General features: G+C 31.3%; 4 protein-coding genes across 4 annotated transcripts; 2 read left to right on the forward strand and 2 right to left on the reverse strand.

Annotated features, from left to right (window-relative positions):
* Positions 1 to 1,466: 1,466 nt before the first annotated feature.
* On the forward strand, positions 1,467 to 4,755 carry HELRODRAFT_188088 (hypothetical protein). Its single transcript, XM_009011524.1, has 5 exons — positions 1,467 to 1,738; positions 2,281 to 2,358; positions 2,532 to 2,708; positions 2,976 to 3,355; positions 3,892 to 4,755. Exons 1-5 carry the CDS (start codon positions 1,598 to 1,600, stop codon positions 3,926 to 3,928), a joined length of 813 nt encoding a protein of 270 aa, XP_009009772.1. The 5' UTR covers positions 1,467 to 1,597; the 3' UTR covers positions 3,929 to 4,755.
* Positions 4,756 to 4,757: 2 nt separating this feature from the next.
* On the reverse strand, positions 4,758 to 11,274 carry HELRODRAFT_93645 (hypothetical protein). Its single transcript, XM_009011525.1, has 11 exons — positions 11,062 to 11,274; positions 10,873 to 10,981; positions 10,721 to 10,767; positions 10,151 to 10,382; positions 9,765 to 9,872; positions 9,299 to 9,357; positions 7,144 to 7,242; positions 6,837 to 6,940; positions 6,602 to 6,685; positions 6,263 to 6,341; positions 4,758 to 5,619 (listed from the first exon to the last, which is right to left on the reverse strand). Exons 1-11 carry the CDS (start codon positions 11,168 to 11,170, stop codon positions 5,282 to 5,284), a joined length of 1,368 nt encoding a protein of 455 aa, XP_009009773.1. The 5' UTR covers positions 11,171 to 11,274; the 3' UTR covers positions 4,758 to 5,281.
* Positions 11,275 to 11,918: 644 nt separating this feature from the next.
* HELRODRAFT_188090 (hypothetical protein) lies at positions 11,919 to 17,265 on the forward strand (the record flags this gene model as incomplete). The annotated part of the gene is made up of 15 exons (XM_009011526.1): positions 11,919 to 11,996; positions 12,138 to 12,188; positions 12,334 to 12,480; positions 12,713 to 12,978; positions 13,238 to 13,341; positions 13,475 to 14,013; positions 14,091 to 14,217; positions 14,347 to 14,417; positions 14,584 to 14,654; positions 14,798 to 14,866; positions 14,984 to 15,080; positions 15,346 to 15,388; positions 15,543 to 15,916; positions 16,117 to 16,194; positions 16,530 to 17,265. 15 exons carry the CDS (start codon positions 11,919 to 11,921, stop codon positions 16,818 to 16,820), a joined length of 2,406 nt encoding a protein of 801 aa, XP_009009774.1. The 3' UTR covers positions 16,821 to 17,265.
* Positions 17,266 to 18,440: 1,175 nt separating this feature from the next.
* HELRODRAFT_159653 (hypothetical protein) lies at positions 18,441 to 19,286 on the reverse strand (the record flags this gene model as incomplete). The annotated part of the gene is made up of 2 exons (XM_009011527.1): positions 18,441 to 18,655; positions 19,010 to 19,286. 2 exons carry the CDS (start codon positions 19,284 to 19,286, stop codon positions 18,441 to 18,443), a joined length of 492 nt encoding a protein of 163 aa, XP_009009775.1.
* Between the last annotated feature and the right edge of the window lie 5,874 nt (positions 19,287 to 25,160).

The following is a 25,160-nucleotide window of genomic DNA, read 5'->3' on the forward strand; positions in this document are numbered from 1 at the left end:
AGGAGTCTCTTGAGTTTTGCTCTAGCAGAATTCGAGCTAGATCCCTTGCATTCGTCAACTGAAAAAACATGGAATGACTTAGCGCTCCTATTGGCTGATTTGAATTGCCATCGCTATTTATAGCGCAATTATTTGAAAAAGGCCCCCACTTGTTCCAATCCATTCACACAGTTGCCTAAATATCATAAAAGACTTGGATTATCTTTATCTTCAAATTAAAACCATGCGGACTTTTGCATTTTTTTGGGGTTATTGATGGCATAAGCTTTAATTAAAAGTTTAAGGCAATCTTCTTCATCTTCTGCAGTTTTACGGCGTTTTAGCACTAGCCTTTGTTGTGAACCTTTTGAAAAGCGGGACAGTTAGATGATATCAGACTTACTATGATTATTTCATGATGCATTACGTGAAAATATGATTAAATTTCAAGTTTAACTTATAAATTTAAAATTAAACTAATTAATATTTTAAAGTATGATTTTTACTGACAATCAATTAAAAAATTTAACATTGAAACCTAAATAACAAATTACACTATTACAGTAAATATTAAATCGAATTTATATGAATTAAATGATGAATACATCCCAATTCAAATAATGAACCGGCGGCATCGAGGTAGCATTTAAAAAGGGTGATTAAAAAAAAATAAAAGACCAACCTGAACTTACAGGTAAACGCGTTACGTTAGTAACGATTCGTTTCCAAAAGGTCATAAATATTTACCTGAAAAGGTTCTTTAATCATTTTTGGGCAGTATCTGGTTCAATCATTAATAAACAAATACTAATTATCTCTTTTTAATAACTAAAAATGTCTTTGATAACTCTTATCAATCACTTTTACCTTCAAGGTATACATAGAAATATGGTTAACAGCCATCCATAACACATACACATACATTATTTCATTTAATTTTTTAATTTTTATGTTGCCTTGTTGCATAAAAGTAGTTTATTTGTTAAAAAAGTGTTTTAAACTTTGATTTTTATTACATATATGACATGTGGGCATGTTTTTAATTTTGAATGAAACAAGAGGAAAGGATTGATTTACAATATAAAGTCCACAAGCAGTGGTAAATTATTCTGATTAAAGCTTTCATACCTTCCACAAACGTTTCAACTTTTTTCTTTATTCACTCAACTAACACATTTACATGTTCAGACATTTTCTTCCATGGATTACAATGTACAGTACAGGATGATACTGATAAATACTGATAGAAAACTGGAACATAAAAAGAAGAGTTGTATTTTTGTCATTAGATTGCTGAAGAAAGAACACGTACACGTCCGCAAATAGAACTGAACAAATTTCACACATTATTTGCAATGGAAATCTTTTTTATAGAGAGCTTGCTCTACTTTTAAACTCATAGCAAATAATTTTCACACGAATTTTCAGGTCGTATAAATTTTAGGTCTTTGCTAAATATAACTTGTTTTATCGTTTGTTGAGATCTTTGTTGAAAAAACAAGCTTAACTGCTCGCAGATTTTGAAAATAATTGAAAAATGTTTTTATATGATGTTTGTGAAATGGAGTAAAATATTTCTTTATTTTCGAAGATTTCGGTTTTTGATTAAATTTTTAAAATGGCATCTTCTATGATGATGGAGAAATTACTTAATGATGCCAAGCAACTGACTGTCCGGCTGAAGGAAAGAGACGAGATGGCCGACAAGTTGATATCAACGACGATGAATATTCAATGCAAACTCTGTTCTATGAAACAGGTTAGAAACCATTCCTTAAAAATCAATTTAAATGACTAAATTGTTCATATTAAATAAATTTTATGACTAAATCTAAAATTGAAAATAAAATGAAAAATCCAAAAATTAAAATTAATTTCAGATACAATATTTTTCCCAAATATTAATTTTTTAAATTTGGCACGATTCTATTGTTATTAATTTAAATTGTTAATTTAAGTTAAAAAAGAAAATTTTTATTTTTGATCTAAATTTTATTTCTTGTACAATGTACAAGTTACTCGTTAGAATTAAAAGACAGATATTGTCTATAATTGTATGTATGTATAAGTTTTATATGTTTTTATGTATGTATGGTATATGTTTATGTGTGAAATACATGTAAAAGAAACTGACATGTGTATGTATGCAAACCTTATTTAGTTCTAATCAGGTAAACACTTTTAATATAAACACTAGGAAGGTAATTATGAATGTGACATTTTTTTATAATGTTTAAAAAATTAATGTATCAATTTTAGAAAAAAAATTATTGAAAATTTTTATAACAAACCTTTATTCAGTATCAAAACGAAGTTGATGAACTCAACAAGACAGCAAGACACAGGCCAAAGATATTACTGATCCAGCAACTTGCTAAGGTTAATTATTTAGAATTGTTTGAAATTTTATAGTTTAAAAAACATTCCAAATGGTTGATGTTCTGAATTATATGAAAGGTATATGTGAGTTAAGAATTATTTACTAGTTAATATTTTAGCTCTTTTTAAAATGAATGACTTGAATTATGTTTGTCTAATTCAAATTTGATTAGGAAAATGCAAAGATCAGAGATTTGCAGCATGAGAACACTGAACTGAAGCAGTCCCTGGAGGAGCACCAGTCGACACTTGGAGTCATCATGAACAAGTACAGAGAACAAGTGGAGAATCTGAATACAACGCAACAACTTGAAGAAACATTTGTACGAAACAATGATAATTACTCCGAAGTAACTTTAATGCATTTGACATTTGATTGTCTTTTATACTGAGAATTTTTATATAATAGTTCTAAGGAAAATATATTTGTCAATTTCAATGATCAACCATTTTTTTCTAAAGAATTTGCATTGCAACATTCAAATTTGAAATCATTAAAATAATTGTGATAATTCTCATTTAATGTTTAATCAACACTGCTTCTTCATCATCATGATTCTGCATTCATTCTCAACACCAATTTGTATCTTCATTATGATTCTTCATTCATTTTCAAGGATTTAGAGAAGAAGGAAGAGAAGCTGAAGGAAATGGCATCCGTCATGATGATGGCATCGGAGCATTGGGAGACAAATTCCAAAGATAGGAACGAAGAGCAAAGATTAATAAATCTACTGCAGGACAAGAACAAAATAATAAGAGAAGTATTATTCAGCCAGCCACAGACTGTTGAGACGATGAAAGAAAACCAAAATGAACAAGTTTTACAACTTTCAGTTCAGACCGAAAGCATCGAAGACAATTACGTAACTCCAAAACAATCACCTCGCCTTTCGTCAGAAATCAAAGATACCCCAGAGCCACGAAAACGGACATCCATCTACCAACATAACCATTTTAACAACTCAGGTTCAGATAGTGAAAGTGAGAATGACACGTTAGTCCGGAAATCCCAGTTAAAAAACATAACTGTTATTTCGTTGTCGTGATGGCATGGATAGTTATGCACGTTACGGTATGGATGCCCCCTGTACATACATACACACATTCATATGTGCATCATTTTCATTTCTACTGGGTCAATTTTATTTATTTCCATTTTCAGTTTTTATCATTTTCAACACCATCATCGTCACCGATCATCATCATTGCTATCATCGTCATCATCATCATCACTTGTAGATTTGTACTTCATTCACAGGACAAACATCTTAGTATTTAGGGTCCTTGGACAACCAAAAATGTGCTTACAATAATTTGCTATCATCATTTCTAATGATTACATTCAGTAACTTATTTATTTATTTATGTGTCTATAAATTCTGATTAAGTGTGCTGATGATTGTAATGTTGATATGAGTGATCAATGATTGTATGCAATTTGTATTAGTATCTGTATCTTAGTATCTGTATCAGCATTTCAACTTTGAGCATGCGATACTGTCACTATCTTTATATCTTCAATTCATTCAGCAGATCCCACGCTGAATTAGTTACATACAACTCTTGAACGCTTCAGTTTAAATAAAATAATTGCAGCCCATCCAAACGTCACATGTCCTTAAGAATTTAATCTTTCTGATAACTGTAGTTTGTGTGAATTTTTAATAGGCAGATTGTACTAAATTTATTGTCACGGCGCACATACAATCTCAATCCCACCCACATACACAATGTTTGTGATGCTGCTTATGGCCTGTTATGACGTCATTATTTTAAGATTTTTATCATATGGGTATATAACGCTGACGTATTGTTGTTTTGTTAATTGCACGCACATGCAAAATGTCGAAACGTTATTTTAAATTATGAAACGCGCACACACACGCACACACGCATTTAAACTTATCCATGCGTGTTCGCCCGCTGAGGAATTCTTTTGGATTGTTGTTGAAAATATTTTATAACATCAACGAACTAAATTCTGTTTTTAATTTCCGTTGTTTCTTCTTTTATTCCAGTGTGACGTCACGCAACTGTCATTTACGTCCTGTACGTGAGAAGTACACACGTACGTACAAACACACACGCATTGCATACATTTCTTCTATTGTACAAACTTGATCCTTTATCATCCCTGCGTAAGTAAGTCGCCTGCGTTACAACAATGTGTCAGCATTCATTCTTATCATTATTAACGTACGTTTACGATCATCATTATTACATTATTTTTATTGATAGCAAGTGCGCAATAGCATATACACGCGACGCAATGTACACATACACGTATTGCATATATATATATATCACATTTATACGTACGTACGCTAAGCACGTGTTCCTATTATTAAATGAATTTGTAATGTTCGACAGTTAATAAATAGGAACGGTAACTTCAGTTAATATCAATAATTTTATTTGTTGAAACGACTTCTACCAATAATAATAGAAACAACAATAATACAAATACTAAACAATGTTAATAACGATCGTTTAAAAGGAGATGATTAGAATATTTAGCCAAATTAACCAGCAATTATTTATACATATATTAATTGTTGTTTTAAACATGTGGTCAGTATTGAACCATCTCAACTTAAACATCCTGCTTAATTTAAATATTTATTGTCTCCCATAAATTTATATTGATGATGTTAACGTATTAAACATACTTACTTAATCACAAATAATGATGGCTGATTAGTAGCTGTCATTTTCGTCATCGTTGTCAGTCATGTGGTATTGTAATCATTTATTTAAACAACCATTTAATCATCGTGAAATAGACACATATCATCGTTGACAATTATAAAATAATAATTATCTCATTCACTGATAACTTATCAAAACAAAACAAATTAACACATAGACACTCACACAAACACGCACAACAAACATACGTACGCGCAAACATAAACGCAATTTACAATTTCTCTAATAACAAAGACGTTAAATTATTACCATCACCGTCATCAACGGCACTGTTCAAGGAAGATTTAATGCCATCAGAACTGCCATCATTAATTTTACCACTACTGTAGTCGCCGGCATACTTAGCGCCGACATTGCCATTAGCATCGACGTTCCCATTAAGTGGTACCTCTTGAAAATTTGGCGTGTCACCGGCGGGATTAATGAGGGACACTACAGGGACTGCTTCGCCATGCTTCGGCGGACGATTTTGCCGGTAGGACTGATTTTTTTGGCAACGTTTGCACAGGATGAAATCAATGAGACTGGTCAGGATCAAATGGATTATACCTGATGTTGAAGTTTGATTCGATAGTGTTAGTAGTTGCTGGTGATTTTAATGACGATGGTGATGATAATTACAATATTGACGATGGTGATAATGATGGATGACGATCGCGTGGACTCAGCTTTTTAATTTAAACATTTATAGGCTATGCTGATTTTTCAAATAATCGCACTTGTTATCAGATGTGACATCAACACCAATTAATAATATTATCTCCACGAATTATTTACAACACAACAACAACAACAACAATGATGAGACTTTGAAAACGAGAACTGAACTAAGTCGTTTCCGATAGGGTCATCACTTGTCACTGAGGTTACAGGGTTCCGTTAGACCTCACAGATGATGGCAAATGCAGATTGTGTGCGGAGAGAATAATGAATTAGTCCCGCCCCTATGGCTTGATTGTCAGGCCATTTCACAGCTAAGAAAAAGGTATGGACTGGGTAATGATTTCGGTAAACTCAGCGAACGCCCATTAGAGGCAGTAGAAATGGTGTTAAAGATACTGGACACACTGGAGAAATACTAGTCTGAGAACAACTACAGCAACCACAACAACAACAATAATAATAGTAAGTATACATAGTATAGTAATATTACTACCACAACTAAAAGTAAATAATAGTAATAAAATCAGACCTGAGGTTGAATATATACCGCCTATGATGCCGCACAGCCTTATAAGAAGCTGTATCAGCGATGTCGACCTCTCAACCACCTGGTCGGTGATATGATCATTATATTTAATAACAACAATAATAATATAAATTAATATTATATAATAATAAAAATAATAAAATAATGAGAAAAAAATAATAATAACTGATATTTATTCACTCAGTTAATCCGAACTATGTAATTATCAAACGTCATTATTCTCTCACTCATTCATTGATCAAATGAAAAATAAATCAATTTATGATTGGATGAATGAATAAATTAATTAATTAATCAACCCCTAAATAAAGCCCAACTGACCTTGACCCTTAAAGGTGAAAGGTCATATTTGATGTAAATGCCTGGGAGGCCGTGACTACCTTTGGCGTGGCTTATCGTGCGATTCTATAAATAGAAGCGATTCTAAAAATAGGTGCGATTCTATGAATAAATATTATGTCATGACCACACTCATAACATTCGCCACAATCATCACCACCACGTTCATAGTCACAATAATCATAATCACCACCATCTCCATCATCATCATCCTTACTTGTTCAGTTACGGCGTATTGATATGCATCATCACCATCATTAGATGAAAAATGCGACTGAACCGTCGGAACGACTTGTACAAAGTACTGGAAGATGTGATTGGCTGGAGGGAGTCACGTGAGTAAATAATGATAATAATAATAACAATAACAACAATAATTGATTGATTGATTGATCATACAATAATAATAATAATGGAAAATCTTTTATTTCGTCTAAAATCCTTATCAACATGTATAAAAATGAAAATAATTTATGATAATAATAATAATAAGAAGAAGAAGAAGAATAATAATTCCAGTTAACAATCATGGGTGATCTTCTCCTCGGCGTCCAGTGGGTTTATAATGCCTCCATTCTCATCACCGAAACTGAAGTGGAGGATTCTATGGGAGAAATTGTAATCTGGAATGAAAAAATATAACCATGAAAAATTATTATTATTTGCATTGTTGATGTAATTGATATATATATATATATATATATATATATATATATATATATATATATATATATATATACATACATATACATGCAAATGTTAAACATATATACATTAAATATATTAATAGATTGTTAATACGGATTAACTAAGAGTTAATTACGTTAGAAACTATACATATATCAATCAATCGATCAATCAATCATTCATTCACTGTACGCACAAACTTTTGATAAATCATGACTTAAGTAAAAATGAAAGAAAAACAGCTTATGTTGAAATGTCAACAAGGTAGTTAAATATTAATATATGGATAGATTGTTAGCAAATAAGTTTACAAACGCTATGCGATTGTCAGACTAACACAATGAGTAAGAGATTAATACAGTGATTAAGACAATGATTAAGAGATTAACGCAGCGATTAAGAGACTAACTCAGTGATTAACTCTACGATTCAGTGATTAATAAATTATTTAGTGGAGATCTGTACATTTTGTGGAGGCCCTCAATTGTATGTGGAGGATCTAAAAATTTTCTGGAGCTCCTAATTGTCCAATTTTTTTAGTGTAAATTTCTTGCTTGTAAAAAAATTGGCGAGCTTTAGTTGGCTTTATTGCCCAATTATTCAACGATTATTTCTTGATCTGAATCATCGTTTTTTTATTCAAAATTATGTTGAAGTTACATTCCATCATTCTTGTGAAGGTACTTTTTTATATATTAATGATAGGAAAATCATTCGTGGAGTCCTTGTGTCACTTGTTGAAAATCACCACATTTCAACTACTACAAAGAGTTAAGGATAAGGTTTTGTGGAGGTCGATGGTCGCCAATGTCCTGAAAAGATGAGGAACGAGAAAAAAGAAGAAGAATGATACAGCCTTACATGGTACAATGTTATGGCAGTGGGATACGTTGATTAGGTTTGGCGAGTAACTTTAAAAATTGGAAAAAAACAATTGAAATGTTAATTTAACATTCGAAACATAGCTGCTAGTGATGATTTTGAATGACATATCGTAATTAATTGATTATAGTTAACAGACAAGAAGTTAACCTCTGAAAGAACGTTAGAAATTATTAAAAAATAAAAAAAAAACAAACTAACAAACAAACAAATAAATAAATTAGTAAATGAACAAAGGAACGAATGAATGAATAGATGAACGAATTAATTAATTAATAAACGAATTAATTAATTAGTTAACTAAATAATTAATCAATCAATCAATCAAATAATTAATTGAAACTGAAAAGTATGAAACAACAAACTTTCTTCGTCAGAGAAACTTAAATGTAGGTGCGAGCCAGCTACATTTAAAGCCCTACGTGTGTTACATTGTGTTGTGTTACAATTGAAAATAATAATAACTAAATGATAATAATAATAATTATAATAATAATTATAATTTTTAGAAAACAATGATTATAGCTATAATACTACTACAACTGAATACTGCTAGCTCCCTTTACCACTACTACTTCAACAGAACTACTACTACTACTAATGTTAATACTGATGTAATACTACAAATCCCTTAATTACAAATAACATCAGCAATAATAAAATATAATAATAATAATAGTAATATAAAGAATAAGTGCATATTTGAATAAGGGTGCTGAATTTTTGCATTGTTGTAAATCTGTGGAAATCACTGCACTAATAATAAAAATAATAAACATAAAGAACTACAAAAAAATAATTTATCAAATGGAAAAATAATAGAATTAGAAAAGTGAAAATGAAACTGAAACTAGGACTAAAATGTTATCATGAAAATTTTGATGAGAAGGTCGCGTTGGAACGGTGAACTTAAAACTAGAAATCATGCAAAAATGAAAAAAAAATCAAAAGAATTTTTTTTTGTTAGAAGCTGCCACACTTGTTAGGACACACACAAAAAGAATACTACTACTACTAACTACTACAACTAACCACTACTACTACTAACTACTACAACTAACTACTACTACTAACTACTATTACTACTAATAATAATAATAATTTCCCCACCCGTATCTCTCATCATGAAAGAGAGATGCACATGACCTCTTGGAAAAACCGGTAATGACCTGGTTTCAGTTTCAGTTTCAAACATATATAATGAATAAAATGTCTAAAATGAAAACCAACGTTGGTTGCCGATAATGATAAATGATGATAATAATAATTTCTGATTTATTATTTCATTGGACAAATTTTAAATCCTACAAAAAAACTACAAATAGGTTTTAAAAAACTTGCAACTTAAGAACCAGCTATATTTTAAACTTTACAAAATTAAATAAAAATGATAACAAAACGAGTTCTTAAACATGAATTTGTTATTTGAATTTGTTTACTCAAAAAATTGATGAAAAAACCTACCTTATACTTATGAAACATTATAAATAGCACATCATTAAATCACATCATAGCCACATCACACCACATCCCAACCCATCATGACACATCATCCTATCACACCAGAACGACTAACTTTCCAGCGGTGATATGAAAGTTACCGGCCACCTTGTTAACCTCGAGACTTCCATGGAAGCGACATCCATCCACATCCTCCTCTTTCACTTTTGACGAAGTGTCAGGCCTGCAAACGAGTTTAACATAAATTTCGTTATTATTATTTAACTGGTTGAAAACACTTTATTTTGCTAGTTTGGCTAGAGCCTCATTGAATTGTAAAAAAATATGCTGTATAAATATATTTGATTGATTGATTAACCGATGAAAATATATTATCAGATAAAACATAACATGTTTAATAGAATAATAAGCCAAAGGTAAACATTATAAGCCATCTAGTATTTATATATTAAAAAAAAATCATATCCAAATAAATAAAATAATAGAAACAAATAAACTAACTTAAATGAAAAAAGATTTTGAAATGAATAAAATGATCCAAATTTTAGTTGGGACTTCCAGAGGTGCTCATGTATGGAGTGATACTCTTGTCTGGCATAATCATTAATGCTCTTCATGTTCTTGAATGACACCTGCTGGCTTGGGGTCAGATCAAAATTCATGGACTGTTCTTCTAGGTTACCCATCTTGTCTGCATTTTCACCAAGTATGTCTAATATGTCTGCACCCACATCTGTGTGATGTACAAATATATATATATATATATATATATATATATACACACACACATATATATATATATTTACACACACACACACACATATATATATATATATATATATATATATATATATATATATATATTAAAACATTTTTCAAAATTTAAAATAAAAGATATAATATAAATTATATTTTTTAAATATATTATTAAATAAATTATATTATTAATGATGATAGATTGGTTTTTATATTTTATAAATGTTTCATTTCAAAGTAAACAGAACAAAATGAAAAGCAAATTAATAAAAAAAATTAAAAGTTTAAAATAATAAAATTAAAGAAGAAACTAACAAGAACATTTCATGGCTACCATGATATCAATGTTCAATTTCAGCTTTCTGAAAAAAATGATCATGAATCATTTTATTAAAACTAAATGATGAAGTCTACAAAATCTAAAATTAATATTAGTTAAAAAAAAGGAGATCATCTGTCTTACTTACTTATCAAAGTTGGGGTCAATATCGTATTCATATCTGACTCCCTGATCCAAGAAATAGTTGATCTCAAACACAACAAGCATGGTTATCAGGGAGAACACAACCAATGATACTGAAATTTTTTTAAATATTATCAATCATTGAATTAAACTTAAACATTCTACCTACAACACAACTACAACTGATACTAACATCCACCGCCAGATGCTGTACATTCCTGATGGTCCTCCTCAACTTTTGGAAATGCATCAAACTCCTGGATTATCTTCGCTAAATTTTTTCTTTGTCTCAAAATACTCATGTTTAAAAACGCGACAGATCATTAAAACAGTTGTTTCACGTTAAACAATCATTTATCGGCTTCCTAGTTTTAATGTCTGTGAACGAGTCAATCGCTGATTCGCCGTTTAAAGCAATTTGTTTGCTTAAAAGCAAACTTAATGGTTAAAAATGAACTTCGGTTTGAAAATGATATTTTCTTCTGTTAAAAACCACCAGAGAGGCTAATTACCACGTTATTATTATGTATGTATAAATATATGGATCAACAAAACACCGGTTCATTGATAGCAGCTTGGCATTATTGCTAAATTATTAAAACTTACATGAATTAAATCAAATAAATAGTTAATTTACTGATTCACCCGCTATTCATAATGTTAGCCTATCTTAGTTAGTTACATAGGTTACATACATGCAACATCCAATAGTTTTATATATTCATACATATGTGATATATTATACGTATCAGTATTCTAACAACCGTATATTGTTATCAAAATCTCCTCATTTTGACATCTGTTTCAAGATAATATAAGGTACACTAGGTAGGTAACATAAAAGTGTATGTAGTTGTACAATTCCAATCAATATTCGCTTGTAATTCAATAGAAAACATTTCATTTATCTTCTTTTTATACTTGTTTCATTTAACATTATTATTTATAGTTAGAACAAAAAATTAATTAGCGAAATGAAGATTAAGATTCACGCAGTTATAAATATTGATGCGGATATGATCTGATCGTGTAAGATATAACGTAGAAACCATGATCAGTATTTTGTTGCTCTTGTTCACCATCATAATTATTACATGCATATATTTCTTATTCCAAAGACATAATAAAGTGAGTTAATTGTTACTTAAAACTAATAAATAATTACTGTGTAAGTATTTTATGATTTTAGCATATAATAATATTACCACTATTAATAATACATTACAATTGAACAATCGAAATGAATGACTTCTAAAACGTTGCTTCCAGGTAACCATCAATGACGCAACCGAATTGTTATACCTGTTTGAAAGAAATAAAGTTAGTATGTTGACGATACCAAATTCAACATAAAATAATTCCATTCCGTATGCAAACATTTTTAAAAAGTTTCTAAAATTACAATATCTAGTTAGTTATGTTCCATATTATTAAAAAAAAGAATAAACCAAATTGTCAATGTCAGGTTTTACCAATAGACCCAACAAACAAATGGTCCTTAATTGAAGTTAGAAACACTTTGAGGGTATGGTCTCGAACTTTGACACCCGGCCGTGACTACTCCTTGTTGAAAATTCAGGCTTCATTCGCGATTCTTAACGATTCTTTAAATGTAAACTTTAAAAATTTCCATTTAAAAATTATTTTGGTAATCTTTGTACTGCGGGCCGATTAATCGTTTTGTTGTAATTACAGATGGTGTGTGTCTATGTATGAGTGTCTGTTTGTGTGATTCTGTCTGTGAGCCTGTGATAAATGGGAAAAAAATAATCAGGAAATATTTATGATGATTGACAAGTCGGAAATAACAACTTTTGAATATTCAATAACTAAACGTTTTCAAGGTGGTGTGTAACATTATCAGAGATTCCAAAACTCAGAAAAATTGGAATTCTATGATTCCAATGAATTCAAAAATCAGAGTTATCCCACTACAAGCGATTGAAAACTTTGGAAATTTTCAAAAAAGATCAAATATTTCAATCGAAACTAGTAACTTCAATAAGGAAAACGTAACATTAGAGAGAAAAAAATATCGAAGTAAGGATGGAATCGTTGGATTTGCTGGAAATTGGATCAACAATTTTCTTCTTGATGTCGACGTAGAGAGGTTAAAACAGTGCAAATAAGATTTAATAACTAATTTATTTAAATCATAATAACATATCATTCGAAAACTTTTGAGAATGTAATAATTTTGCGTTTGAAGTTAACAAAATACACGAAATTAATAAAAATTGGCGTTTTAGCATTTTAAAACAAGAGACGGCCTTCATAAACGCTGATTTTTAGCTGGCACTCTTTTAGAAGCAGATGTGAAAAACTTTGAAATTAGATCAGGCTTGAAATATATTGAAAATTATTGCCAGATCTTGGCTTCAACAAAATGAAAATGTTTTCTGGCTTTTGGAACATCCGAAAAATTTTGAATGGTGGATCTTCTACCTGGTAACCACTATCGACGATCAAAAAGGTGTTTCTTAAATAAAGTTCTTTTAGCAAAAAAGAAATAAACAAATACTTTTTCTTCAATAATTTTAGCCGTTTCGCTATTTATCTTATTTACTAGTGAACCAAATATACATTTTTGGATTTGTATATTCCAGATAAATGCATACTAAACGTCATAACAAACGAAAGTTATGCAAAACCAACACACCTGTTGGCCATAATTTTCGGTAAATCTCAAATGTGGATAAACCATCCATCTGATCTCATCATGGGGTTTCGAGATTTCATCGAAAATGAGAAAAGCACAAACTCTTTAGCATTTTCTCAGTTTCTAAACAGCATTTCGGAGAACCAGCAGATAAACTTTGCCACTGATGCCCACGGTAGTTTAGGAAAATCTGATGGAAATTTTCCAAAGCGTAAGAATCCTGATGACTTAAAGAATAGTGACATTTCGTTTTTTCAAAAATTAAAAAATATGATTGAAGAAAAAAAAGATGAAGTGGAACAAACTACAGCCAAGTTGAGAAGAAGTTTTTCGAATTCTGATAGTTCCGATTTGAAAGGTGACGGTGAAATCTCTCTCAATCCCATTGAAATAATTAAAAGAATCAGCTTAACAGGGATTTTATTTGACGATAAAAAGAACGAAACTGAGGTTCACGCCGATTTGAACGATGCGATGCCTATTAAGGTAAGTTTTTTATATTCCAAAATAATCTAACAATTCTTTACTTCAGAAAAATATTCATTTTAATTTCAACTTTCTAGAAAACAACCGATGGAAAAAAAGGATGGAGAGATATCTCCGATGCTATTTCAAAAATCGCCGATGAGAAGAAAATTTCGAAAAACGCCGCGCACAGAACTAACAAAGATCAAATCTCCGAAATCGATGGTAACGTAAATATTTGAAAGTAGTAACTGTTAATAAGACCGTGTCAAATTTTATATGAAACCCGAATTAAAATTTTTTAACTAAACTTCAACGATCTTATTACTAAGAAGCTGATTCATTTTTTTAAAGAAGCCGACAGAGATTTGATTCAATGCTTGGATACAATGATCGATAATGCTGCACTGGACGTTATTGCTGAGGTCGTTGCAATCGTGCCAACTATTAATTCATAGCTAGTTTTTTTCTTCTAAAAATAAAATAAAATAACGAAATTACTTACACTTCGTTTAAAATTTAACTAAAAATGTTTCTTCAAATGTTACTAAAAATATTTCATCAATTTACCTTACAATCAAACCTACGCAGAACGGTAAAATAGCCAACCTGAATATAAAATCCAGTTTGGACGACCAAGCCATACAATCCGGCGGATGGGTGTATGAAATTTTTCCTGATACTATAAAATTAACATCGGATTATTTGATCATTTAATGATTTCATTTTGCTGCTCTTAAGACCAACAAGTTTAAAAAACCACAATGTTTAATGTTTAAAATTTTTATTGATTTAATCTTTCTAGGTATTGCGGCCTGGAGAAGGATACGGTCATATTGAAGAAATCATCTGATCTGACTATTCCTTTGCACAGGTGTTTGCTAGGCTTCTGATCTTTTTCGGATATCTTAATTTTAAAAAATCAATACAAATTTTAAAACATAAATAATAATTTTAAAAAATAAATGTTTAAAAACGTGCAAATGAATAGTTACATAAGCAGAGGCATGATATCCTGTCCGCCTAAGATGATCTATGAACTTCTCATTTCTCCAACAAGTCGATTAACATATGATGATGCTATCAAGGTGTGTTCATCGAAATTTAATTATTATATTAATTACTAAGCACCTAATTACTTAATTATTTAATTAAGAATTAATTATCAATTACTAATTATTTATTACCACATAACGATTCTACACACATATAGTCAGAAAAAATAGTTAATAAAACTGAATTCTACAAGGATTAATAAAAATAGTGTATTGAAATACCACAGTGCTTGTAATAAACGCGGTGAAATTTGCTGGATAAATCATTATTTGAATGAAAAAACTTGTATTCTTTCAGGATGTTGAGGTAATAAAAGAATTCGATTGCGGAATAAAAATAGGTTAGATTGGGTCGTTTGTCTCACCTACTGTTCGAAATAATCACTTATTTTTATCATAATTGACTAAATTTAAAACATAATAAAAAATCGAAAACGAAAATTAAAAAAAACTTTTGCATTGAATTAATTTTGCAACCCACTAACACCGATCCAGTCCGCCTACTGTACGAGATAGGACAGAACTTCAAGAGGGAATTGCACGAGTTTGTGGTGTTGCAGGGCGAAAGAATGGAGGGCATGAAGCACATCATTACCCTGCAGTCAGTCGACTGGGACTACCTGAGCAGCAAGGCAAGCAGTGCAAACAAAACTGGCGATGCAAATTTTTCAACAAACGCCAGTAGCTGCGGCGTTAGTTACTGCGGTGGTGGTAGTGAGAACTTAAATGGAAGCAGGAAAAATTCAACTTCGAGATCAACGGAAACGTCTGACGCCCTGAAGATGAAGTTGCCCCGACAGAAGCAACAACTACAACAGAGGCAGCAGAACCCGAAAAAGCAAATCATTGATGATGCTATCCGAGCAAAAGTTTCTGGAATAAGTTTTAAATATAAATTTTTTCGATTTTAAAATTTCGTATTTTCAGTAATCGTTGTATCGCCGATAGTTTTTAAATAGTTACCAGTGAAAAACTTTTAAAGAAATCATTCATTCGTTGTAACTGTAGAAGCGCAGTTCAGTTTGGCATTTATAAGACTAAAACAAACTGCTTCAAAATTTATTAAAAGATGTTTTCAAGCGGTTGGATAATTGAGCCAGTCATGAAGACGGACAAGTTGTGTTCAATGGTCACATACATTTGTCAGGTTTTAAATTTTTTTGAATGGTTTGTCGTGTTTGCTGAAAGTAGTACTATCAAGACAATCTAATATAAACTATCTAATACGAAGTGGTAAATTTGTTTTTTTTTTATAACTGAGCTTTTTCAACAGCGCCATTCATTCTGGCTACAAAACTTTAATTTACACTTAACTTTTTTCTTAATATTCAAGAAATTTTATTTACTTTTATGTAACTAACGTTCCAAATTTTGAGGTGTTTTTTAACAACAGGATTTCAGCAAATAAATTGCAAGTTACACAATTTAAAAATTATTCAATTTATTTAAAATTAAAAAAATTTTAAAAATGTACTGGAGCAGATGCAGCTGGGAGCAGGCATGCGCCAGGGACAGACGTACATGTCGGAAGAAGTTGCAGTGAAGCAGCCACTCTGCATCGTCCACCTCCGCAACTACATCGCCAAGACGGCCGCCAAAGATGACGCGAGCAACAAAATGACGGACAATAAGAGAAACAATTCCGTCACTTTGTCACTTTCGAACGCGTTGGCGAGATTTAAGAATGGATCTGTTGATCGAGTTGATGAGGAGGAAGAAGAGGAAGAAGAAGTGGAAGAGGAAAAAGATTTTGGGAGAGAAGTTCTTGTTTAAGGTGATGCAACGTCGTAAAATTCAATTTAAATATCATTTATTTTTACGGTGCAATGATTGTATTTGATTTTGTCACTTGAATTTTCAAGTTTTCAGACTATTTTAGTAAATAATTTAGAGCAACAGTAAATCTTTCTTATGTTGGCTGGTTATTCACTGTTAGAAAAGTTTTCATTTTTCAATTAAGCATTTTAACTAAGTAGGTAGAAAGAAATCGTAAAAAATTAACGAAAAATTGCTGTTTAATTATTGCAACGGAAATATTTTTCTAAAAAATTTATTTAAATGTATATATTTTAACCTTCATGTCATGGCCTTAAAAGTGTTTTTACAATTAAAAATGAATTTGTTCACATGCTGTTTATGTATGTATTTTACGTTGTCAACTTATTCATCTAGCAACACCAGTATTTAGCTGTTAAACGATTGATGATGGCCATACACACGCACACATACACACACACATACACAACACACGCACACATACACACACGTACGCACGAAAGAACGAAATTATGCTATAAATCAGGAGTGGGCAAACTGCGGCCCGCGAAGCTATTTTATGTACACATGCCGCCCTCCAATGGTAAAATAGTTCTCACACCCCTACTATAACTAACAACACATAAATAAAATATATCCGTTGTTATACAATTTTTAATAATAATTTCACTTTGAATCAATGAATGACGTTAAAAATTTATGAATATTAATAATTTATAACTTCTTGTTTGTCACTCGCTATAAACTGTTCTTTCTTCATTGAATTCTTTTACATTTAAGATGTCTATCGACTGATTTTGATTTGAGTTAGGTGGGTGGAGCTTATTTGGGTTGGGAATTTTGACGAGCTGTATTTAAGGTTATCACTAGATTACTAATATGATTACTAATATTTAATACTTTGAAAATTTACTGCAATACAAATTTAATACATTACTAACTTAACACACAGCAACTTAATATATTGACCATTAACTAACTTTTATTTTACTAACTTATTACATTACAAATTTACTACTTTAATAACTGATTACATTTCTAAATTTCAACATTGCAATTTATACAAATTCATCACATTACATACATTACTAATGTGCTGCTGTAAATTTTACTAAGTTACTAACAAACTATACTACGTAAGCAAATCACACGCTAAGTTTTATTGCAAAATTTTTAGCAATAATTTTTAATTCAGTTTCATCAGCTTGATTAATAAAATTAAAGTTATAGAAAATTTTGTGAATAATCTGAGAAAATAATAATAATAATAAAATATTAAAGATTAAATCAAGGAAAAAATTGAAACTACTACTACTACTACAACAACAACAACTACTACTACTACTACTACTACCACTAGTAACCGCTACCACTGCCACAACTTCTACTGCTATCGCAACCTCTAACGCTACCGCTGACACTACTTCTGCTACTGCTACTACTACTACTACTACTACTACTACTACTACTACTACTACTACTACTACTACTACTACTACTACTACTACTACTACTACTACTGCTACTACTACTACTACTACTACTACTACTGCTACTACAGCGTTGCTTTACAGCGTCCGGCGCAAATAAAATAAATAATGAATAAAAGATTTATAATTAAAATGAAAATAAAATGAAATGAAACGAAATGAAAAACAAAGACACTAATAAAATCAGAGATGTGCTGCGCGGGAAAGAGCATTTGTTGCAAAATGTAGAATCACACCAGCACTCAGTTTTTGTGGTGTTGACGTCAACTGTCGTGTCCAGGCAGTCATTTTCTAGCGCTTTACTATCCGTAACGCAGTCACGATTAACTGATAACAGATGATCTGATAAAGATAGATGATAAAGATGAAGAAAATAATGATGATGATGGTGGCGATGATGAAGATGATGATGAAAATGATGATAATGATGGCTACGATTTATGCTGTTGTATATGATAATCTCTAAACGGTGTTGACACTTCTATGCAATTGATGAGCACTTGCTGTTACCCTAAAAAGTTTCGTCAAAAATCATCACAAATAACTTTCGCCGAACGAATATCCGTTAGCACTTATGATAAAATAAATCACCAATTAATCCTTTTTTAAATTAAAACCATCAAAAATAATTTCAAATATCTACTAACCATTAACTTTAGTGAAAGAAGTAAAACAATATTTTAAAAAATTACTAACCATTAACTTTAGTGAAAGAAGTGTAACAGAAGCCACTATAACAGGAGACAGAGCTATAAAAATTCGTGACGTCAACATCGTCGGTAATGAGCTTATCGTAGTCGAATTTGGCGCTCTCGCAGACGCCATTTGAACCATTGGCGGACTCGCACTTTACGCAGAACTTTTCACCAATATCAGGACTTCCCCCAGAGGTGACGGTGGTGAAGATGGCGAGGAAGATGATTGTCATTGGAAAGATTGGATGGTGGTGTCTCTTTGAATTTATAACTGACATTTTTTTATTTCATTAATGATTAATCGATGATTTTAATTTTTATTGCTATTATAATTAATATTATTATTGATGCTGCTATTATTATTGTTATTTTTATTTACATTATTAACTGTGAATGCTCGCAAGCAACTTCATTTTATGAGGTTTTATGGCCCATCAGTCAAAAATGTGCCATTACGCAAGAAAACTTGAGTGAAATTTTAACAATTTTTATAGAGTTCCGAATACATAATTGATATTAATAAAATAAAATAAAATTAATTAAATAAATTACAAACACAAGTAACAATTATATTCCGGTTCGCATTGGAGATCTTACGAGAAATGAATTAACTCCTCTTATAATTCTTATATAAACATTTGTTTGGCAATCACGTGACTAAAATGAATAAACAAATATACATATACTGCTATAATCTTTATACATATGTACACATACTTATATATATATAAATATAAGTATGTGTATATATATAAGTATGTATATATATATATTTATTTATATATATATATATATATTTACATATATAGTGTTGTGTACTAATTACACAATAAACTTAAAAAATCTCACGCTGGGAAACATGAGAGTGTGAGATTATAATTTAATAATATATTATACAATAACATGCAAGTGAGGAAAGAGAGAGAGAGAGAGAGAGAGAGAGAGAGAGAGAGAGAGAGAGAGAGAGAGAGAGAGAGAGAGACAGAGACAGAGACAGAGAGAGAGAGAGAGATGGAGGAAGAAAATAAGAAAATAATGTGTGAACGACGTTAAAAGTTTCAAAAGAGAATCATAAAAAAAATTGTATGAAGTATTATTTAGAATCGCCTGATTATATGGTTTAGGACAATTTAAAAAAAAAATAAAAAAACGCCTGTTCTGAGTTGCACTTGTGATTAAAAACCTTTACACCATGGTATTGATAATGTAAAGAACTCATTTTTGTAGCGCACATAAAACTTCTTTTTGGGCAAAAATACCATTACAATGCCTTACCCTACCAAGTTCTAACTAACCCCTCTAACCTCCAAAAATTAACATTATACACTAACTGACTGGCTGACTGGCTGGTTGGCTGACTGACTGACTGACTAACTAACAGACTAACTAAAGAACTAACCTCTAAAAACGAGCGTTATACACTGAGGTGTTTGTTCTATTAATTATTATTTGCATGTTTATCTAAATATTAAAAAATAATTCATTCGGTTTATCTCTGTTTGAAATTCCTGTCTCTATATTTTCTTAATGAAACTGTTATTTATCTAAGTTATTTTGGCTGTGAAATTCTAATCTTGAAACTGTACGAAACAACTCATTGAATGGCTAAATGATGATTAGTGGGTTTGAGTCATTTTAAATAATGTGATGTCATTGGAATGCAACGCTGAATGTTGGTTAGTTAATAAAAAAAGAAGAAATCTGATGAGAAGAATATTTTCTATTTTTAATTAATTGATTATCTATTAAAATAAAATTTTTATTAATTCTGGTTATTTCTAGGTATTATTTTTTTATTTATTTGAATTATTCATAGTGTGTTTATTTTGTCTTAAGGCTTTATTTTTCTATCTTTATCAGATTCTAAGTATGTTATGAGTGCAGTTTATGTTTTATTTTAATTAATTTCACGAACGTGACAAACTTAAACTTATCCTCTTTATCTCTCTCTCTCTCTCACTCTCTCTCTTTTATTCGTTCATTTACTCATTTTTCCTTCGTTCGTTCATTCATTCATTCATTCACACATTCATTTATTTATTCTTCCTTCCTTCATTAACTCAATCATTCATTCATTAATTCGTTCATTCATTCTTCCATTTTTTTATCCGTCAAGATTAATCAATGCCGGCAAATAACGGAGTAATGGATGGATCGATGAATGGATGGATGATTGCAAAGGCTTTAAATTACATAATCATATTGATTGCACACTGACGATGACGATGAAGACGACGACGATGATGAATGCGTTGTGGTGATTGTGATCATGACTTCGTGGTGATGATGATGATGATAATGATGTGATGATGATGATGATGATAATGATGAGAATAACACATTTGCAACACAAAAAACTTTTTATTTGTTCAGGATCTAATAACAAACCGGAGTTAATATTTTCGTATAAACATAAAAAAGGACACACAAACACTCACCACACACATTTTCACCACAAACTTTCACCACACACACTTACACGCACATATATACACAAACATATAGAATAAAACAAACTCAAGATAACAATCATAGGCATACAGACGAATGCAAACACAAATATATCTGTAATAAAACTGACATACAATCTAACATAAATACGCACCACACACATACACAGCACACACACACACATGCACACACGCACGCACATACACACCATACACGCACACACGTACGCACACACGCACGCACACACAGATAAAAACATAAAAAATTGTCATTACAATAAAGCGAAACGCGGTTGTTTTTTTATTACGTAGAAATGGCCCTCCAGCGTATCATTTATCTCAGTTATTAATTTTAAATGATTGCCGTATAAACAACATACAAACACATACACAAACATATATATATATATATATATATATATATATATATATATATATATATATATATATATATGTTGGCAATAGACTATAATTTTTACAATATTCTATGAATTAATTAATTTAATTTATAGAATATATATATTTCTGTGTGTATGTCATTTTAAAAATGTAAAAACATATTAAACGTCTGATTTTGTTTATTTTACATCGTATGTATACTAAATTATAAAAAATACAATTATGAAAACATTCTACTTGTGTCTCCAAAAACTACATTATATATATATATATATATATATATATATATATATATATATATACACACACACACATACATACATACACACTGTTCATTAATACAAAATTACAACGCTTATACAAAGGCTACAAAAAACATCCTATCAAATATTAGCTATCTAAATACATTGATACACTACAACAGATAGATTGATTGACAGATAAACACACATTATAAACTAGATATATATATATGGTAGATATAAAGTATCTATATACATATTTATGCGTATAAATATAGATATACCTATATACCTATATATAACAGATATACACTGGTATGTTTAGATGTATGCTATTTATTTCACTGCAATTATATTTAGTGGCTAGCTATTTTGTTTATCATCAAAATATAATAGTTATTTATTTGTTTATCTGTTTGTTTTTTTATCTGTTTGTTTGTTTTAAGAAAACAAAAACAAAAAAATATTTATTAATAATAATAAGGTGTAAGACTCACAGTAGTAAAATATTTTTAAAATTTCAGAATCGCGGTTATTTTCACCAGTTTTTTTCCTCTCACTAGTTCATGGTGCTTTTAATTTCGCAGTAGTGCTCCTTGCAGAGCCACCTTATTTCTCGATCTACGTAGAGCGGCCGCAGACTGCCGAACCTACTCGACGAGTTGTCGATCCTTAAATAGCGGCACAACATCATCCGACTGGACGTTGACGCCGACTGGAATATCGTGTAAGCGTTCACCGGGTTGTTCACCTTGGTTTTTAAATGGAAATTAGAAATCATTTTTGTTTATAAAAAATAAAAAAAAAATATTTTTTAAAACTTCATCTCCATGATTATAACGTTTACGAAACAATAAAAATACTATTAAAACGTTCATGATTATGTTTAATAATATTAAAATAAATTTATCCAACTTAAATGCTTATAATAATGATCGGTAAAAATATTTTACGCAATAGAAATGAGAAAGACCTTGAAGTAAAGGTCAGACATTCCGTCCCCGGCGGCAGTAAGCACCTTGGACAACATGGTCAGCACCCTCTCCTTGTTCTTCAGCAACCATGCCACAGGGTCAATAACGTGGCCCTGGTTGTTGTGATGGTGCTGTCCAAACTCGCCACTTCGTAAGTACTCATAGTTCTTGATCAGTGTGGGAATGATTGGAGCGATCAGTCTGACGTTGCAGGGATGTTCGGGAATGCCGTGGATGGCCTGCACCAGCGGTAGGGCGAGTGTCACCAGGCGGGAAAGTTGCTCGCCACCGGAGAATTTTGAAAAGTGGGCTGATCTGAGAATATTATGGGTGAAATTAATTAAGGTTGTGGTGTATATACGCACGATGTTGAAAAATGTTTTTGTCTATTTCACAAAAACGCCGCAAAAAAAATTAGTTATAGAAAAAATACTGTTTTCTTTATTTATTATTATTATGATAGTTTAATTGTAAAGTAATATTTATCATACAAAATGGTTCAGTAATTGATATAAAATGATGATTCAAACGCTAATTTTGTAAAAATATATTAAAATTTTATTTTTTTAATAAAACAAAATTTTTTTTCTGGAATTTCAAATAAATAAAATTTAGATTTTTGTTTAGACAATGTGTCCGGTGAGATCGGGCGAAATTAAAACGATGTACGCTTGATTGATGGATGGCCATGCGATATTGCTTTAATCAAAGTCTGATCTGTCTATCTTCATCGTCATCATCATTGTAATCATCATCATCATCATCATCGTAATCATCATCCTCATCATTATCATCGACATCATCATTATCACAGCCAGCATTGCCTTTATAATCGTGACGTGAGGTGCATTGCGGATGTTTTCGTAGCAGTTTAAAAAAACGTTTGAATAAACATCAGCTTAAGTTTTGTTTTCCATCAACACGTACTCACTCATCCTATGCGTTGATTCTATTAAATTACGGTCAGCATGACAAACATCGCAGTCGATAAAGTTGTTTTTCAGTAATCAAAGTATATGAACATTGACTAACCTGTTTATGCGATATCCAACATCGTCAGTGAAATGCCAATGGGAGGTGTATTCGCACAAAAAATGAACTTCCAAGCCTTCGAGGAATCCAGTCTTTGAAAAGAGGTACCAGTCCCTTGTGGTCACAGTGGCACTAGGTGGAAGTATGATCACCAATCTTGGATGTTCATAGTCCGGTAGTACGGTCAAACTGACCGTTGCAGGCACCTCTACCGCAGTCGACGCAGGAATGTCCATGCCACAGCCGGCACTGCACCCGCCACTGACGTTGAGTTGGTATTCACTTGAACAACATTTGTTCCACGTTGTTGTGTTCATATTATTCCAGCGCTTATTGCAGCTGATAGACGTGTTATTGTTTCGTCTTTTCGATGATATTCTGCAATAACTGACTCGACCCGCTTGAGAATTTTTCAACATAACGCATTTCGAACAGGTTAAAAACATATCCCCGTATCGATCGTCATCTTCGTCGTCTCTTGATCCAGTTATGCATCCGCCGTGAGACAAACTTCCGAAGCTTCCAAGTCCATCAGAACTGTAGAGTATGCTGGTGCTTGGACTCATGCTGCTGCTCGGCGTGTGGCTGCTGCTGAAGCTGCTTGCTGTGTCGTTGTTGACGACGTTAGCGTGTTCGAAGTCTTCCTCTGGTTGATCGTCGAGATAATTTTCAATAAAATTTAGCACCGCTTTTGTTGGGCAGCACGGAGTTGTTCCTCTTACTTGCACCTTGATGAACTCCATGCGCGGATGGAGAGAGAGATGAACTTTATGTAATGATTCATCAAACTTCAAGTCGTCTCTGTTATCATTATGATGTGAGTCAGAATCAGACATGCAGAGTTTGAGTTTCTTCCGGTTGATATAGCAATCTTCACATCCACTCTCATCTAAAGAGGAAAAGAAAACAACATGATGTGCCATGAATACTGGAGTTGGATCAGGAATTACTTTCAACGTTTTTCTGCCTTCTTCGTCGTTCAATCGAACCATTAGATCTGTGAAAAATCCTGGTTTTAACAAGCGCAACGAAATTTCACAAGAAATCTGTCTTTC

This window comes from Helobdella robusta (assembly GCF_000326865.2).
Source record: "Helobdella robusta unplaced genomic scaffold HELROscaffold_1, whole genome shotgun sequence".
NCBI classification, from domain to species: Eukaryota; Metazoa; Annelida; class Clitellata; order Rhynchobdellida; family Glossiphoniidae; genus Helobdella; species Helobdella robusta.

Excerpts from the sequence above, each read along its gene's own strand:
- HELRODRAFT_188088 (XM_009011524.1), top strand. The coding sequence starts at position 1,598 with ATGGCATCTTCTATGATGATGGAGAAATTACTTAATGATGCCAAGCAA. Across the intron at positions 1,739-2,280 it reads AACTCTGTTCTATGAAACAG|TATCAAAACGAAGTTGATGA; the intron begins GTTAGAAACCAT and ends ACCTTTATTCAG. Across the intron at positions 2,359-2,531 it reads TGATCCAGCAACTTGCTAAG|GAAAATGCAAAGATCAGAGA; the intron begins GTTAATTATTTA and ends AAATTTGATTAG.
- HELRODRAFT_93645 (XM_009011525.1), bottom strand. The coding sequence starts at position 11,170 with ATGAGTATTTTGAGACAAAGAAAAAATTTAGCGAAGATAATCCAGGAG. Across the intron at positions 10,383-10,720 it reads GGTAGCCATGAAATGTTCTT|ATGTGGGTGCAGACATATTA; the intron begins GTTAGTTTCTTC and ends TACATCACACAG. Across the intron at positions 7,243-9,298 it reads TTTCATGATGAGAGATACGG|ATTACAATTTCTCCCATAGA; the intron begins GTGGGGAAATTA and ends TTTTCATTCCAG.